Raw genomic sequence first — 19350 nt, 5'->3', positions numbered from 1 at the left:
CCTAAGTTTAATCACTGATACAGATTTTCTCCATTTTTCTCATTTTCCTTTATTTCAAAGATGATTTGAGACGGAGGTAGGGGATTAAATTTGAAAGCATATGCTCTCTCAAATTATTCTTCATCCTTTAAGTGACTTTACACTGTCCTGCTTTGATCTATTAGGATGATTTTAACCTCTAATTATCAGAGGGCAGACTTTTCACCTTACATCATTGTGCTTGACTGATGATCCTCTTACCCCCAATGACAGTGTCAGTCGAGAAAAAATGACGAGACAAGTTCCAATCACTTTAGGAGGTTTGTTTGCCAAAATTAAGGACACACGCCCATGACACAGCCTCAGGACGTCCTGATGACACGTGCCTAAGGTGGTCGGGGCACAGCTTGGTTTTATACATTTTAGGGGGACATGAGACATCAATCAGTATATGTAAGAAGTACACTGGTTCCATCCAGAAAGGCAGGGACAACTTGAAGCAGGGAGGGATCTTCCAAGCCACAGAGAGATGAAGAGACAAATGGTTGCATTCTTTTGAGTTTCTGATAAGCCTTTCCAAAGGAGGCCATCAGAATATGCATCTAGCTCAGTGAGCAGAGGGATGACTTAAAATAGAATGGGAGGCAGGTTTGTCCTGAGCAGTTCCCAGCTTAGTAATGTTGGGGTCCCAAGATTTTCCTTTCACAGCAGAGACTCACATAATTAGTTAAATAACTCTTTAAAAGCCATGACCCTTGTGGTCTAGTCTCAAATAAGCATCTTGATTAGGAAAACACCATCCAGCAACCAAGAGATTATATCAAAGTAATGGCCTTTCTTTCTTTATCCAATTCCCACCTACTCTCAGGCCTCTTTCTGTTGAAGTCTCCCCTGACACTCCTGGTCCCTGCCTTAGCCTTTGCCCCTCTTCTCTTCCCTCCCACCCCTTCTACATCTTTTCTCACAAAACTACATATCAAGAAACCAAAATAACCGGCAGGAAGTGTATTAGTCCGTTCTTGCACTGCTACAAAGAAATACCTGAAACTGAGTAATTTATAAAGAAAAGGGGTTTAATTGGCTCTTGGTTCCACAGGCTGTACAGGAAGCATGGCTGGGGAGGCTTCAGGGAACTTACCGTCATGGCCAACTTACCGTCATGGGGAAGCAGGCACATCTTACATGGCAGGAGCAGGAGGAAGACATAGAAGGGGGAAGTGCTACACACTTTTAAACAACCAGATCTCATGAGAACTCAGTAGTATGAGAACAGCAAGGGGAAAATCCACCCCCATGATCCAATCACCTCCCTGCAGGCCTCTCCTCCAACATTGGAGATTACAATTCAATGTGAGGTTTGGGCAGGGACACAGATCCAATCCATATCATTCCACCCCAGCCCTTCCCAGATCTCATGTCCTTCTCATTGCAAAATACAATCATTCATTCTCAATAGTCCCCCAAGTCTTAATTCATTTCATCATTAACTCAAAAGTCCACAGTCCAAAGTCTCATCTGAGACAAGGTAAGTACCTTCCACCTATAAGCCTATAAAACCAAAAACAAGTTAGTTACTTCCAAGATACAATGGGGGTACAGGCATTGGGTAAATATACTCATTTCAAAAGGGAAGAATTAACCAAAAGAGAGGGGCTACAGGCCCCGTGCAAGTCTGAAATCCAGCAAGGCAGTCATAAATCTTAAAACTCCAAAATAATCTCCTTTGACTGCATGTCTCACATCCAGGTCACACTGATACAAGAGGTGGGCTCCCAAGGCCTTGGGCAGCTCCACCCTTGTGGCTCTGCAGGGTGGAGAGTGCCTGCACCCAGGGTGGAGGCAGCCATGGCTGCCCTCAAGTGCTGGCATTGAATGCCTGCCACTTTTCCAGGTGCATGGTGCAAGCTGTTGGTGGGTCTACCATTCTGGGGTCTGGAGGATGGTGGCCCTCTTCTCACAGCTCCTCTAGGCAGTGCCCCAGTGGGGACCCTGTGTGGAGGCTCCAACCCCACATTTACCCTCCATGTTGCCTTAGTAGAGGTTCTCCATAAGGGCTCCACCCCTGCAGCAGACTTCTGCCTGGACATTTAGGCATTTTCATACATCCTCTGAAGTGTAGGTGGAGGCTCCCAAGCCTCAACTCTTGCCGTCTGTGCACCTGCAGGCTTAACACCACATGAAAGTCACCAAAGCGTCTGGCTTGCACCCTCTGGAGCAGAGGCCTGAGACACACCTGGGGCCCTTTTAACCACAGCTAGAGCTAGAGTGGCTGGGACACAGGCAGCAGTGTCCTGAGGTTGCACAGGGCAGCAGGGCCCTGGGTCTGGCCCATGAAACCACTCTTCCCAAATCCAAACCATATCAGGAAGGAAGAGGAGGAAGCTAACTAGGAGATGGAAGAACTGGGCACAGAACAAGAGGCAGGACCACACAACACTGGGATGCACAGCCAGCTGTGTGTTTGCATCTTAACCCATTTAATAGCCATGTGGCCTCAGCAGTAGCTCCCCACTCAGTTTCCTCATCTCTCAAGTGATAATAACCTCAGTACCATTGAAAGGAGAAAACAAGTTATATTTGCAACACCTTTAGAAAGTGTGTGGCACATATTGTGAATTATATAATCAACATACACATCAAGAAGTGCCTGGCATTAACCAGGGTTCAAAAAGTGTTTACTGAATGAAAATCATTTGTGTGTTATTTGGGCTTTGATGATTATATTGGTAGGAAATACCCATATCTCCAATTGTACAACTCCATCCTTGCATCATCACAAATCATGCCCCAATAGAGAAAAAAAAAATTTCAAGAATTGTCAATGACTTTCTTCACATCTAGTCTGTGCCCACATCCCATTGCATTGTTTCCAGCCTCTGAAGACACAGGGGAAATGAAAGTGGCCCCTGCTCTCTCATTGCACAAAGAACCACCTCAAGTTCAAGTACCAAGATTGCACTACAAAGTGGCTACTGCAGCCTGGTGGGTTGATGGGTGAGCCTGGCCCCACACAAAATGGAAAATACATTCACACAAACATCTCGGTCAAACCTGTCCAGACAGAAAAGCTAGAAAAGACTCATTGAAAAGGAATTCAAATTGGGCATGGTGGCTCACACCTATAATCCCAGCACTTTGGGAGACTGAAGCGTGAGGGTTGCTTGGGCCCAGGAGTTTGAAACCAGCCTGGGCAACATAGTGAGACCCTCTCTCTGCTAAAAAGAATTTAAAAATTAGCCTGGCATGGTGGCACGCACCTCTAGTCCTAGCTACTCGGGAGGCTGAGGTGGGAGGATTAGATTGAGCCCAGGAGGTAAAGGCTGCAGTGAGCAGTGATTGTACCACTGCACTCCAGCCTGGGCAACAGAGCGAGACTCTGTCAAAAAAAATTAATCTTTAGCAAAATTAAAAAGCTTCTGACCACAAAGAGAAACATCTATGTCACTGGAGCTGAGAATTAGGAGAAATAAAAATAAGACAGTGGGAATCAAAGACAGGAGAGAGGATGATGCAAGATGATGGAAGCCTCTGTCCTGGGAGCAAAGCCCCAGCTGACCCAGAGTGGGAAGGGCCCAGCAGCTGGATCTGGAGGCGAGGAAACACCCAACAGCACTCAGGGGACCAGAGGATGAAGGAGCTGCTCTCCACGCTCTCAGGGAAAAGCAGGGACATTTCAGGCCCAAAGAAGAAATGAGTCTGAGTAGTGAATCCATAGACAGGGCTATGTCTCAGTCACTTTGAGTGAGTCTAGATGGGCACAGTGCTTGTCCCTCACTCTGAGGTCACAGGAGGGTCTGAGGACTTGGGACTGTTCATTTCTCCCAGACCATGGCCTTCCTTTGGCAATGGACTTAGTGCTGGGACTAAATTAGACCCCAGTTTTATCAACTAATTTATTAGGCTTTGTTATTTTGCTGCAAATTTGTTCAAAACCAAAAGTATTGATGGAGGAGAAAATCACAAGCCTGGCAGTCCTGACCTCTTTGGATGCAGAGCCGCATGACATTAAAAATTCCAGACAATATTTATGCTTCTCTATAAGATACATGTTATTAGTCCTCATCTAAACACATTTGTAAACATAACTTGATGTAAGTTACATACAATATGTCACTGAAAATACATAAATTATGGTACCCTCCAATGATTACTTAAAAATTAAAATAGAACAATAAAGCAACCTTTATCTATGCAGAGAAAGCCAGGATCCGTCTGTCACTGATTGCTGAAATATATTCTACACCTTTCAAGGACAGTCGCTGAAGGAGAAAGTCAAACAGATGATTTCCTAGAAGTTAAAAGGGGAAATATTTGTGCTGGGTTCCTTTCTCCTCAAATGATGGTTTAGGCTGCAGGGGACTGGGGTGGGGAGGGGTTGACATTAGATAATCACAAAAAGAAAGAAATAGAGACTAGAAGATTTCATGCTGAAATAAAGAAATTCATGTTGCCTTAAATATAATTTGTGTTAGTTACATTTCAATTCCTAATTTATACATAGCAGGGTTGATAAAGAATTGCATTATAACGAAATTAGCTGGAATAATTAGCATAGTGTATGTGCCACTGATTAAACACCCAGCAGATAGCTTGGTAATTAAGATCAGTGAGTGTCGTATTTTGAGGCTTTGTCATCTTATTATCTGCCTAACAAGTGCTTCATCTTTACCTCCCTTCTGATTTGAAGCTTGATAGCAGTCTCTAATAATTCTCGTTTTGTTTCTTTAAATTGCCTTGCCCCAGTGCTGATCATTTTCCTATGGTCACTACCCCCCATTTCATTGTACCTACACGAATGTACCAGTGCTAGATTTCTCCCTACATGTAAGATATTTGATGCTGCAAAGTATTCGTGCTTGGAAATTTAAGCTCCAAAATCTCCTTCAAAACCCCCAGTTCTTGGGCCAAAGAAAGAAGCTGAGACCAATTATACTCTGCAGTTCGGTCAAGCCTCTGAACAGCAGGCAGATGTTCGGAGTTCGTAGCTCCCTTCTGGGCAGAGTCCATTACCAGAGATTCCAAGGATGTCTCCATCGGGGTCCATTTGTCAGGGTCTGTGACACTAAAAGGCAGTCACTCCAGTGGCACTGGCTGCTGCTCATTCATGAGCCCAACCTGTGGTGCCATTGCTCCTCCACTCGGGGAGTCTGGAGTTGGCTCTTGTCATTAAAAAATCCATTGGGGTTTTATCATAGAAGGCAGGGCATTACTATTATCAAAGAATAGAAGGCTTGGGAGGATCAACTCAAGTTCTTCACTGGCTGAGCCATTCCCCCTGCACCTCCTTAGACTAAAACCAGGACATTTCCATGATTGAAAGGCAGAGTAAATACACTAGCTGTATCAATCAAGAATGCCTTCAGCTGTAACAGAAAACACACAGAAAGTGCTTACGGCATAAAGACAAGAGGTCTGGTGGCTGGGGTTCCAGAGCTGGGGCAGGGGTTCAGAAATGTCATCCCCTGTCTCTCTCCCACTTTCCGTCCCACTCTCCTTTGTGTGATAATCCTTCATTTCATGTCTGTTGCTTCCCGGCTGTGATGTGGCTGCTGCACCTCCAGATACCATGTCCATGTTTAAGGAAACAAGAACAGGAAAGAGAGATGCCAGCCACTTCTGTCCTTCTTGATCAGGAAAGCAGGTAACTTCCCAGACTCACCCCCGCAGCCCATGCCTGCTACCGCCAGCCAGAATTGGGTTGCAAGGGAGACCGGACATTGAGTAGCAAGCAAAGGAGACTGCGACTGACATTACCGACCTAAATCAACGTGACTCATCCCCAGGGACTGGGCACAGTGCTCCTGCCAAGAAAGCCAGGCCTTGTTGGGCAGGTGGAAGGAGAGTAGATGTTGGGCAGGAACTACAGTGCCTGGCACCTCAAGTGCAGATGGAACAGAAGCTGGAAAATCACACAAAGGAGCTGAAAGGAGGAAGAGGGTATATTAGTCAGTGTTCTCCAGAGGAACAGAACCAACACTATGTAGGGAGAGACAGAGAATTTCTCTTCAAGAATTGGCTCATACTATTGTGCAGTCTTGATAAATCCATCATCAGCAGGGTGGGCTGACAGGCTGGAGACCCAGGGAAGACCTGAGGTTGAGACCAAAGGCTGTCTGCCGCCAGAATTCCTTCTTGCTCAGGGAAGGTCAGTCTTTGGTTCTAATCAGACCTTCGGCTGACTGATTGAGGCCCACACCACATTAGGGAGGGCCATTGGCCTCACTCCAAATCTGCCGGTTCAAGAAATTCCAATCTGATCCCAAAACACCTTCATAGAAACATCTAGACTAGCGTTGGGCCAAGTCTCTGCGCACTGTGGTCCCGGCCAAATTGAGACAGAAAATTAAGCACAGGGGAGGAGAAAGTGGGGAATGGAAAAGGTGGCAAGATGTGAGGCAAGGCGAAGGAGGCCCTGTAAGCTCCACGGCCTTCACTGGGCCCTCAGAGACCACAGTACACTTCATGTCAGCAGAGAAGCTGCAGGAACAGCTGTGCTTAGGCACAAGTTGTCATGCAGAGACCCAAGCACACTGAAGACACAGGTAAAGGAGAGAAAGCCCCACCTCTGCCCCTAGGAGTGCACAGAAATCCACCTGAGGTCTCTGCACTTCCACAAGTCATGGAATTATAGGCTTTGAGCCAAGTTTACCAGCCTTGAGGCATGGGGAGGTCGCAGGTAATATTTAGGTTACTTTTTTCTCACTTCTGTGATGCTTTTGTCTTCCTGAGATCAGCCAGTCCTTCTCTGAATTTGGAAACCAAAGATTCCATTCTATTCTATGCAGTTTGAGGCATGTCCAATTTACAGGTGACCAGACGCTCCTTTTAGAGGAAGTGAAGGAACACAAGGGATAGAATATTAGAAAATATTCCTTTCTGCAGAACTGAGGTCCAAGCCCAGGGCCAGGAAGAGGTTTTCAAAGTTTCAGGAGAGAGCCTCACTTTTGATAAAAGAAGACATTATTCCACAATACCCATGAAAGCTCTCTTTGAAAATATTGTCTCTCCTTCTTGCACCATTCACAAACATGTCTGCTGCCCCCATCTCTAGAATAATCCTTCGCTGAGGCCTCTGAAAAGATTACTTCACACCTCCCTGCTGGCAGGTGGCCCTCCCCAGGGACTGTAAGAGGAGCCAGGGTGCTGCCACTTATAGCAGCCCTCACGCCACTCTCGCGGACAGCTGCTGATTTTGGAGTCACTTTAGAGGAAGAAAAGAAGGGCTGGTCCCTGCACAAACGACACAACAATGTCCAACTCGGATTACCTTCCCGACTACCCACTCAACTCAGATTTAGTGAAGAGATTAAAGTCTGCCCTGGATGCCAAAGATGAGGAGAGAGTGGGGGATTTAATCTGCACTGAAGTCACGCCCGTGGACGCCGTGATAGAACTGGCCAATGACGACTGGATGAAAGACCCCTCGGCTCAGCTGCCCCCCGGCATGCTGCTAGGTAACCAGAACGAGCCTGCTGCATCTGGGACTTTATTACTAAGTTACGCTGATGGGTGGGCAGATCCTGGAGGTAGAGGGGCAAATGTTTGAAAAAAGCAAATGATATGTACTTGGGTATCTGACTCTCGTACATACGTGCATACACGCGTACTGCATACTGTACATGCGTGTGCTACATAAGCAACAAGTGCAAGACAACACAAAAAAACTAACCCTTGGTGCCATAATCCACCACAGTGGCTGCTCTGTGGCTCCATTGTTTTCCAAGCTTGTCCATTTGCATGTGTAAATTTCACCCACGGATAACCATATCATACACATAATTGTGTGTTCTGCTCCCCTGAGATCTAAAAAATCTAAAGTATCTTCTATGTTGCCAGTCTTCCTAATTTCAATCCCCTATTGAAATACTTAAACCAAATGCCTACAAAAATATAATATTTGGTTACCTTTTTGCTTCTATAAATAATGCTGTAACGAGCATCTTTATTAGGATTCATATGGCTTTTTTCTTATTTGGGATTATATCCTTACCATAAATTCCTAGGAGCCATATAACTGGAACAAGAACATAACATTTTTTCAAAGTGTATTGTTTCTAAATTGGTTCCGAATTGTTTTCCGCAAGGGTTTCTATTCCCTCTGACAGTGAGGTGATGTGTTTTGCCACAGCCTCACCATGGAGCATCGCTGGTAATGAATGTGTGTATTAAATTGCCATTTAATAAGCATACACTGGTAATTCTTCACTGCCTGCGCCCATCCTTTCTTTGCAGGTCTGGACGAAGTCTTGTCCACAGGATTTTTTCTTTGTAGGCCTCATCAGGTGCAAGACTTGTCTATTTGGGTCTTGGGCAGGAACTCTCCATCTCTTTGAATCATTTTTATCATTTTGTAGGACTTCTTTATGTAGCAATAGAAATCATCCCTTTGTTGTGCTTCCTGAAAGCGTTTTCCTGACCTGTGATTTACTTTTAGTTGTATTGTGCTGTTTCCCAGCTTGTCGGATTAGGGGACGAGGTTAGTCTTGGCCCCTAAGGGACGCTGAGGGCTCCTCTTCACCCCCATTCTCCCTTCCAACATAGGTGCACACATGCACACACATGTACGCAACATGCAGGAGGAACACGGATGGGACATGTGTGAGAGTTGCTGCTAGGGAATGGAGCTTTCGGGGTGCTGAGGTGCTGAGGTCTGAGATTGGAACTTCTGAGGGGGTCCGCCCTACCCCCTTGGTTTGGATCTACTTCCTGGGCTGCCTTGCAACGGGGACTTAAGCCGCTTTAGGAAGGAACCTTCTCTTGCTTCCTCTTCACCTTGGTTTTCCTAACATCTGGCAGGAGTCAAGAGCCATGATCCAAAATTTGGTACCTTCCATCTCTCTAGATGATTGCCCTGGGGGGATGTGGTTAGGGAAGGCCGTCATCACAAGCAGTGATTGGACCGGAAGTGCTGAGCTGTACATCTTGCATTCGCCGTCAAGGCCCACCGTACCCAAGCAGCCCCAGAGGCTGATCTCTGCAAACTGCATCAGTCCCACTTGCCCTCTGGCTCCTGTTGGGTGCCACTAATGAAAGGAGCTGGGGGAAAGCGAGGGCAGGGCGAGTGCTTCCCCGGCCCTCCTTGCCAGATTGCTGCTGGGTTTAGCACCTCCTTCTGCGGAAGGCTCGGCTCCTTCCCAGCAGCTCCTGCCCCTCCTGTGCCATCAGGTACAGGGTTAGGAATGGCCACCCACTGTGGCTGCTGCCGCCTGTAGGTGGTCTCCTGTAGCTCCTGTAACCCTGCCTGCCTTCAGCATGCCCTGAGCTCATGCCATCTGCTTTCTGCTGGGATCCTGACTGCAGCAAGCGTCCTCTCAACAGCTCTTCCTTCATAAACCTGTCCCAGCCGGTTGAAGATTTGTGTATTGGGAATCTCGAACCTAAATATCCTTTCTTTTCACATTACTAATTGCCCTGCAAAATCTTTACTGTGTGTCTCATTGTACCAAACACTTGAAACTGTGAAAATGGTGATAGGAAAGTTACATTCCTTCCACAATGAATCCATTAAGTTATAAATTACATACTGATATGGTTTGGGTGTGCCCCCACCCAAATCTCATCTTGGATTATAGCTCGCATAATTCCCACGTGTTGTGGGAGGGACCCAGTGGGAGATGATTGAATCATGGGGGCTGTTTTCCCCATACTATTCTTGTGGTAGTGAATAAGTCTCACAAGATCTGAAGGTTTTATAAGGGGAAACCCCTTTCGCTTGGTTCTCCTTATGTCTTGCCTGCCACCATGTAAAACGTGACTTTGTTCGTCTCTCGCTTTCTGCCATGATTGTGAGGCCTCTCCAGCCATGTGGAACTGTGAGTCTGTTAAACCTCTTTGTCTTTATAAATTGCCCAGTCTCCAGTATGTCTTTATCAGCAGCATGAAAACGGACTGATACACATACACATGTACTTTTTCCTACCTAATGATTCAGCAGTGCAGGAACAATTTGATACTGATGACATGTTTAAAGTGCTTGGGTCTCTCCAGGTTGCTTCAATTCAGGATGATGGTATGCTAAATGATTAAACAGGTGATCCTAGGGCACGCCTTATCAGTGACTTTATCACAGAGAAAGCAGGCTGGACTTCAGGATGAGGGTGCAGGGAGCGATACAGTCAGACGTTCATTTGGGGTATGCCACTCTGGCTAACATGGGAAACTAGGATTTGAAGGAGGCAGAGAAAGGCTAGGAAGAAGATGAATCTAGCTGGGAGTTCATTGAAGGCAGTGGCCCACGTGAGAAATGGCAAGAGTCTAAGCCAAGGCAGAGGAAGACACAAAGGCAAAGTGACAAAGATGAGAGGAAGGGGGCCCAGGTTCTTGCCTAAGCTCTCCCGTGACCTGTGTGACCTTGAACATGTCAGACCACTTCTTTGAACCTTAATTTCCTCATTTTCAAAAATGGAATTGGTCTGGATCATCTCTAAGCATCTTTACAAATATTTGGGAGGCTCAATGGGAAGGCTGTGGTGATGAGAAGAGGATAGGGCCACCGGCTAAGATAGAAACAAGAGGGATCTGGGATTATGATGATTTATTGAACCTCTACTCCACTGAGCTATGTAACCTCAGGAAAGTCACTTTCTCTCTCCAGACCAACGTCTCCACTTATTAACAAGGGTATGAGATTAGATCACTGCTTCCCACATAGAGACCCACAAGCTTCCTGAGAAAAGCTCCATGGTGGGATGAGCTTGGGAACTGCTTTCTGCTGGGTCCTCCCCTCAGAGATTGCCACGATGACATATCAAAGACTTGGAGGAGTTTTACCACAAAGGGACTTAAGGATTGCAATTGCATTTGGCGCGGTTTCTCATCTCACCCCAGAACCTCACTTTCATGTCTGCTGACAACCCATAGAATGGGTGATTTGCAGAGGCTCTTGGGGAACCGCTGCTGGCTTGGATCATCTAGGTTCCCTCCTTCTCCATGCTTCCCTGAAGCCATAATCCCAAAGACTCACTGTCGCAGCCTAAAATGGGCGTAGGCTCCTTTTTCCTGTGGGAACAAATGTTCTCTTTCTCAAGGCAAGGGAAAGTTTGGGGGGACCATCTTTCATGGGAGAAAGAGCTGTTTGGATTGTAAGCTACATGTAGGGTCTTTACAATTTTTGAACAGTGGTCAAAACTCATCACAATGACCTTGAAATGCAGCACATATTGGGAATAGACCCTGTCAAGCATCTAAATCCCCGAGAGGAAGAATGTGAAAAGGAAGGAATGATAACACAGGAAAACAGGGCTGGGCCAAGAGAGGGGGCAGAGCTAGGGATGCCCACCCGGGCCAGGAGAAGGCAAGGGTCAAGGCTCATGTTGGCAAAAGTACCTGGGGGAAAGAAGAGGGAAGAGGTTTCTATCCCAAGGACAACCCCAGTAGACAGAAGAACTCTGAGTTTTGTTCAAAAAATGACAATGTGAAAAAATAAGAAAAAGAAAAGTAACCATTCTTTCTGCATGTTAACATGATCACTTGAGGACGTTGCCTCTTGCACTGCAATCACCATGCTCATTGGCCTGTAAACTTATTACTTCCACCAAATAGAACAGAAAGAAACAGAATATATTTTGATGCATCCATGTCAACATCACCACAAAAAAAAAAAAAAAAGCATAGAGAAAAAGGGGTATCCAATGGTGGAAAGAACTTTTTCTGGAGAAGTCCCTCAGGTGAACATGTGCCCCCACCTTGGTGCAGGCAGAAGTCAAAGGAACTGAAAATTTTAGCCCTAGCAGACATTGGGGCAAAGCACAGAACATACCCTGAGGCAGGCATTAGGCAGGAGAATGGCCATCAATCCGAGTTCTCTTAAAGAGGCAATTGGCCCGTGCCCTTGCGAAGACACCTGCTCTCCTGCCAGGATGGACCTGGGACACTCAACATCCTGCTGGGCTCACTGAGGCTAACCCCCCAACTCCCTACAGTCAGCCTCCCCATCCCAACAGGATCCTCCCAGCCAGGGCTGCACCTCCTCTGCTCACCTTTGCCATCTCATCCTTCCAGACCCCAAGCAGGGGAGGTCACCTCCATTGGAAGGCCATCCCTGAGCTCTGGGACAGAAATCTTGCATCCTCCCTCCATGAAAGCACAATGCCTTTAGTCTCCATCCATTACTGAAATGCATGGCCTTGCTAGGCTGGTTTTTATATACCAACTGGACAATTCAAACCCAAATGCAACCTCCTCCAGGGCAAGAACCTCACCTAACACTCGATTATATCCAGAGTCTAGCACGGGGTTTTAGCCCTGAGAGAAAGCTCGGACTCTGGGTGCAGTGATTGGCATGGAGGAGCCAAGCTCCTTTGCTCACCTTCAGCTGGGTGGGCACAGACTGCATTTCCACAGACACTATCGGGATTTGTGTTTCTGCAGAGAAATATTTAATTCTACTTTCTGCTAAAGCCAAGTCTCTATTGTTTAATATTAGTAACAACTGCATTATTTGTGCTTGCCTCTTTTCAACACCAATTGGCTCAGTAGCTGCAGAGAACACAGAGAGGGAGAAAGGACGGCTGGGGGAGGGGCAGTGAGACCCATCTCGCCCCCCAAATGCATCAACTGTACAATTTGGTAACTAGTGTAATCAAACGACTTAAGAAACAACTGATTACTAATTGCTATTATTAAGGATGTCAGCATTCCATGATTTTGCTGCTGATATATTATATACAAGTCAAGATGCTACTTGAATTCTTGATTGAAATAGAAAAATAGAGGCATTATGTTGTGTTTGGGGTAATGGTATTTAAGCATCCAGAGGAAAGTTAAAGAAATACTAATTGAGTTTTTATTAAGAGATCTCACCAGCCGCATGTATAGGTGGGGAATGAGTGCGGGTAAACACACCACGGACATGTGCACACATGTGAAAATGGGGTCCATTTGCAGAATTAGACTTCTCATCTAAGGCTTGATGCGGGGCGAACCATGACACATGGGCCATATCCCCTGCTCCTTTAAGTCAGACATCCTTCCTTATGCCTGGAGAATAACATCACTCAGGACAAACCAAATGGTTGACTCTAAGTTAAATGAGCACAGCTCCTGCCTTGGAGGAATCATTTTCCAACGCAATGACAAGAGCGTACCCACTGATGGTGGTGCCGAGACGTGGTGTAATGGGAAGGGCAAGGGACTGAGAAGAAGGGGACCCAGGTTCTTGCCTAAGCTCTCCCATGACCTGTGTGACCTTGAACATGTCAGACCACCTCTTTGAACCTTAATTTCCTCATTTTCAAAGATGGATTGGTCTGGATCATCTCTAAGCATCTTTACCAATTGGACTAACTCAGGTTCTAAGACGAATGGCTTGTGTTTGTGGAGGGGATGAACAAAGCCTCCCGACCCCCATTGCCTTCCCAGGATGATGGATTCTAACAGGGGCCTGTGTGGGCCACACCCCGCCTTGGAAGGAAGGGCTCCAGTGGTGAGGTTCAAGTCAAGAGGCAGTGAGGATACCAGCTGGAAGGTGCGTAGGAAGCTGGTGTACGAACTCATATGCACAGATTAAGCAGCAGCTTGGCTCAAGGCTTAGGAAGAATAAGTCCCCAAATCAGGGCATGTTCAAACTGAAACTGGGCAAACAGAGGCAAAGAAGGAGGAGTCGGCAATGCATCAAGGACCTGCTGTTCCCTGGAGAACAGGTGAGATCATCTCCAAGAGCTCTCACCTTTCCACTCCTCCAGCTGAGGAAAATGAGGCTTGGAGAAGTTGCATGACACACCTTGGGTTCCACAGTCGGCAATATAAACCCAGTGCCCTTTCCTGTGCTCCATGGCACCTGTAGTTCATCCCACAGCTACGTTCTACAGACGGGAACACTGCTGCTCACCTGTGTTGCTAGTCGACAGCCAGTTAGGAGCCGAGTGGGAGCAGGTATGCTTCCTGACTTGTAGTCAGGGACACATGCTGCCTACCCACCCAGAGACTTTTTGCAGGAAGGTCCCTGAAAAAACTTCCCAGTGAAGCTGTCTACAACCCTTTAATCTGATGCGATGCACATATATGCATATGTACACACGCGCACACACAGTCATGCACACACGCGTACACACAGTCATGCACACACGCGCACACACAGTCATGCACACGCGCGCACACACAGTCATGTACACGCGCGCACACACAGTCATGCACACGCGCACACACAGTCATGCACACGCGTGCACACACAGTCATGCACACACGCGCACACACACACAAAATCTCAGTAGATGGAGTCCCTGGTTTCAAATCATTGAGCAAAAATAATCCAAAAAATCACAGGCAAGTGAGTGGGGTGCTAGGCTGGAGAATAAAAACAGAAATGGGAAGCGAGAGGTCACCCACGGCAGGGCAGGCAGGACGAGAAGCGTTCTGCTGTCTTGACTGCTCACCCCACCAGAGATCGTGGGGGCAGGGAGACCCTGCTCGAAGCAAAATGAAATTAAACCTTTCTAAGTACTTATAAATCAGCACCTAATGACACTCTCCCACCACCAGCCTGAGCATTGCTCTTATTACTTTGATTCACAAGCCAGGAAAAGATCCGGAATTATGCACAAATTATTGTCCCATCTTCTTAATTAACGCTGATTGCAAAATTCTTGCTAAAGTCCTTGCTAACAGACTCAATTATGCGCTGCCTGAATTGATTCACCCAGATCAAGTGGAATTTATTAGAAATACACTTTCCTACAATAACATCAGATTATCTTTGAATATAGTTAAATTATTTAGGAATAAAATGGCTGCAGCAGCAGCCCTCTCTTTAGATACAGAAAAATATCTCCCACCACCTAGAATTAAAATGTTTCTTTGCTTTCTATGAGACACACACCCTAGGCTCTTTTTTTTCCCCCAGAAGCAGGTTGAATCACACTGTGATGAGATGAGATGCATGCCTTAGAGCTAATGGTCCGGCTTCAAAGGCATATGGGCAAGAAAAAAAAAATCCTACAGGGTCGCGTCTCAGCTCCCCCCAAGTATGAATCGTCACTGCCCGTGGAACACAGTGAAATTGCAATTAGACTAAATCAGGAAATTTTCAGAATCAAAATTGAGAAACGGGCTAATAAAGAAATAATGTATGCTGATGACATACATCTATTAGCATCACTCCCAAGCACACTGGAGAGTTTGGAAAGAACAAAAAGAAATGAGAATAATAGCGAAGAGGCTTTTCTACCTTTCCAAGATGACGACAGTTTCCTGCCACAAGTGCTCGGCTTGAGAAATAAACATTCCGAAGGAACTAATTGGAAATGGCAGGCATGCTCTCTATAGCCTGATTCCAGCTTCCCATCCAATGCCCCACTATCTTTTAATGCCAGCCTCTGCACCTGGAGATTGGACAGGGACTAGGTTTGTCTTATTTGACACATCCTGCACATAGTAGGTACCTAATAAATATTTATGGGCTGGGCATGATGGTTCATGCCTGTAACCCTAGCACTTTGGGAGGCTGAGGTGGGTGAATCTCTTGAGCCCGGGAGTTTGAGACCAGCCTGAGCAACATGGCAAGACCCTATCTCTACAAAAAATACAACAATTAGCCGGGCGTGATGGCATACACCTACAGTCCCAGTTACTCGGGGGACTGAGGCAGGAGGGTCACTTAAGCTGGAAGGTGCTGCGGTGAACCGGGATCGTGCCACTGCACTCCAACCTGGCAACAGTGAAAGTCAGTCTCCGAAAAACAAATGAATACATAGAAGTTAAAAATAAATAAATAAGAAATAAATATTAATGCGCCAAATAGCACAGGGAGAACACAGTAGAAATCCTCTGGCTCCACCCTCGAAAGAGGAGCATGTTCCTGGGAGACTGTGACCCAAAGGAAGGAAGCCCAAATAAAGGGAGGCCAGCAGCAAACGTAGGGCCCCCAAGGCATGGCACGTGGGACAGGGAAGTGGGACCCAACTGGGACTTGGGTGTGTAACTCAGAGAAGAGAGGAAGCCCCAGGCAAAGAGATTGGGACGATATTGTTTGAGGCCACAAATTCTAGGCACAGGTGTTTACACTTACTTGGAAAGGCCATGAGGAGCCATTCAGCAAAGGAATGAGGTCATCTTAATTTGTAAAGAAAACACCTGACTCTTTTACCTAACGAGAAGATAGAGGAGAAAGGACAAGTGCCAGGAGATGCTGCCAGCTGTCCCCTCACAACCACCCTCCTCTTCTGCTTTACCAGCAAAATCCTGTAGTGTGCAACGTGCCCACCTGAAGAAAGAAATACATCTCCCCACTGTGTTAGTCCCTTCTCACATTGCAATAAAGAAATACCAGGCCAGGCGCCGTGGCTCACACCTCTAATCCCCAGCACTTTAAGAGACTGAGGTGGATGGATCACCTGAGGCCAGGAGTTCAAGACCAGCCTGGCCAACATGGTGAAACCCTGTTTCTACAAAAAATACAAAAAGTAGCCAAACGTGGTGGTGTGTGCCCGTAATTTCAGCTACTCAAGAGGCTGAGGCAGGAGAATCGCTTGAACCTGGGAGGCGGAGGTTGCAGTGAGCCAAGATCGCGCCACTGTACTCCAGCCTGGGCGACAGAATGAGACTCCATCTCAAAGAAAGAAAAAAGAAATACCAGAGGTTTAATTGGCTTACGGTTCTGCAGGCTGTATAGGAAGCATAGCGGCTTCAGCTTCTGGGGAGACTTCAGGAAACTTTCAATCATGGCGGAAGGCAAATGGGAAGCAGGCAGCTTACACGGCAGGAGCAGGAGCAGGAGAGAGAGTAGGGTGGGGAGTGCTACACACTTTTAAACAACCAGATCTCACAAGAACTCACTCACTCTCTTGAGAACAGCACCAAGGGAATGGCACTAAACCATTCCTGAGAACTCAGCTCCCATGATCCCATCACCTCCGACCAGGCCCCACCTCCCGCATTGGGAATGACAATTCGCCTGAGATCTGGGCGGGGACACAAACCCAAACTGTATCACCCACTTCCCTTGAAGCTAGGGCTGGTCTTGTTCCCATCAACAATGGGCTTAACAGCAGATGGAGGAGGACAGAAGACAGAGCCAGCAAATTTGAAAACATCAATAGAAAAATATTTGATCTGAAGAAGAGAAAGTAAAATGATGGGAAATTAAATGAACAGGGTCTGTGGGACAAGATAAAAGGTTTAACATACACAACTGGAGTCCAAGAAAGAGAAGAGAAGAGCAATAACAGGATGGAAAAAACGATTAAAGAAATAACTACCAAGCGTTTCCCAATTTTAGTGGTAAAAAACATAAGCTTATAGATCCAAGATGTTCAGCCAACCAGAAGAAGGGCAGAGTTGACAGAAGGGAGTCAGCTGTGTGGGCTCACATGCCTGGGTGCTCAATTCCTGTTGCTGAGTCAAGTTTACTCTGAGAATAAACAGCAGGTTCCATGGGAGTGAAGGGGTGAAACGTGTGCAGAGAGAAGGGTGCAATCAGTTCGATATATGGCAATGCATCATGTAACTCTTCTTCCCACAAACCTGCCATGCTCTGTACCGCCTACAGCAAAGGCTGGCCTGTGGGCTGGCTGCCTGTTTTTATGAATAAAGTTTTATTGGAACTCAGCCACCTCCTTCATTTACATATTCTTTATGGCTGCTTTCATGTGAGCGTGGCAGAATTGAGCAGTTGCCACAGAGACCACATGACCTGCAAAATGTAAAATATTTACTGTCTGGCACTTTATGGAAAAAGTTTGGTGACTCCTGTCCAACAGCACACAGTTTAAATATTATAACAGGCATCCAAAGGCCTAAAGATGTACTCTGAGCTAACTCAGCTCTGCCGTTCGTTCTCTCCCGGCTTCTCTGCCATTCTCTCCCAGCATCCCTGCTGTTCTCTCCCCACATCCCTGCACCCACCGAGGCTGATTAGTCACAGGGCTACTCTGAATGTGGTGGGAGGCAGGAGTCACTGTGGGAAGTGTTTGACCGAAATTGACAGTAAATATTTAGACGTGTTTACAGCAATTTAACACATTAACGTAACATCTATGAGTTTGATTTGCAGACTCGTAATTACCTATTGTTTTTCAGTTTTATTTTTGCCAGTAACTAATTTCATTGTACTTTGAAAGAGAATCAGACCAGGTGAAGTGGCTCAGGCCAGTAATCCCAGCACTTTGGGAGGCTGAGGTGGGAGGATCGCTTGACGCCAGGAGTTAGAGACCAGCCTGGGCAACATAGTGAGACCCCATCTCCCACCACAAAAAAAAATAATAATAACAATAATAATAAATTAACCGGCAAGTGGCTGTAGTCCCAGCTACTCAGGAGACTGAGGTGGAAGGATCACTTGCACCCAGGAGTTCAGGTTACAGTGAGCTATAACTGTGCCACTGCACTCTAGTCTAGGCAAGAGAGTGAGATGCTGTCCTTAAAAAATAAAAACAAAAATAAAGACTGAGCCCCTTGAACGAGAATCAAACTGCAACAAATTAGAATCAGAAAAGAAAAGAAAAGGAAATTTGCGGTCCCTCACCTCGGGTGCTTAAGAAACTCCAGTCCAAGCCACATCTCCACAACACCTCAGTCCCCAGTCCGTTCCTGGCCTTTGCACAGCCACCTCCTCTGCTGCTTCCCGTCCTCTTGTGTGCCAGCAACACACCCACCATCCTCCCAGTGGCTTGTGAGCTCAGGGGTCAGCGTTGGATGCTGAGCAGAGTTTGTTTCGCAGGAAACTTCATAGGATTAACACCTAGAAAGCCAGGCTGGCAAGGGCAGTGGGGATCCTTGACACCGCCTAACCATGCCTTGGCTGACCCCAGGGGCAGCTCTGGAACAGAGATGACCTGTCACAGGTTTCCCTGCTTGGGGCCAAAATGGCAGGACAGCTCTAGCTGCACCTGGATCCATCACTGGATCTGGCCACGTTGGGAGGAGTGTTCCTGGGTGAGGCAGCTCTGCAGCTGAGGCAAACCGTGGAGGAGCTAACAGCTGGGGTGACAAGTCCTCCCTACAGCTGGGGCCTGGGGGGCTCATCTCTGTGTCCACCAAACCATCTAGGCCCCTCCTCTCCTCTCAGTCCTGAATCACAGGCCTGCTGTCTGTGGCGGCTTCATTTCCTGCTCAGGTGCCCGTCGGCCTGACCCCTCCGTGTCATCAAAGGGCTGGCTGCCTTCCTGACTGTACCTGTGTCCCCATGCACCATAGCATGGTGACTAGTGACACCCGCCTCTTGCTCAGGCCAGAACATAGGGTACAGCTCCCCACAGCAATAGATCAAGAGGAGGAAACAGACATCCTGGGGAGGAAATGCACCTTCCGTGTCCTGCACCTCCCTCTCGCTTTGCTCAGATGCCACATTAGGGGAAAGCGGGCCCTTTCCCTAGCCCATCGCTCTGATCCCTTATTTGAGGCATCCCCATCTTAATACCTGTACCTCCATACAGCAGT

The 19350-nt window shown here is 46.9% G+C and overlaps 1 protein-coding gene and 1 long non-coding RNA gene across 7 annotated transcripts in view; one reads left to right on the top strand and one right to left on the bottom strand.

Annotated features, from left to right (window-relative positions):
• The window catches only part of LOC139357261 (uncharacterized), a 108322-nt gene that overhangs the window by 79167 nt on the left and 9805 nt on the right, over positions 1-19350 (bottom strand). The window lies entirely within an intron of this gene.
• The window catches only part of LOC105474002 (ankyrin repeat and SOCS box containing 18), an 84834-nt gene continuing 72644 nt past the window's right edge, over positions 7161-19350 (top strand). The window contains exon 1 of the mRNA XM_071073639.1: positions 7161-7433. Within this exon, the coding sequence (XP_070929740.1) occupies positions 7229-7433 (205 nt within the window). The 5' untranslated portion in view covers positions 7161-7228. The remainder of the gene's footprint in view (positions 7434-19350) is intronic.

The sequence above is a fragment of the Macaca nemestrina genome, chromosome 11 (genome assembly GCF_043159975.1).
Source record: "Macaca nemestrina isolate mMacNem1 chromosome 11, mMacNem.hap1, whole genome shotgun sequence".
NCBI lineage: Eukaryota > Metazoa > Chordata > Mammalia > Primates > Cercopithecidae > Macaca > Macaca nemestrina.
Note: the sequence above shows the minus strand (reverse complement) of the source record. Positions and strands in the feature narration are given on the sequence as shown.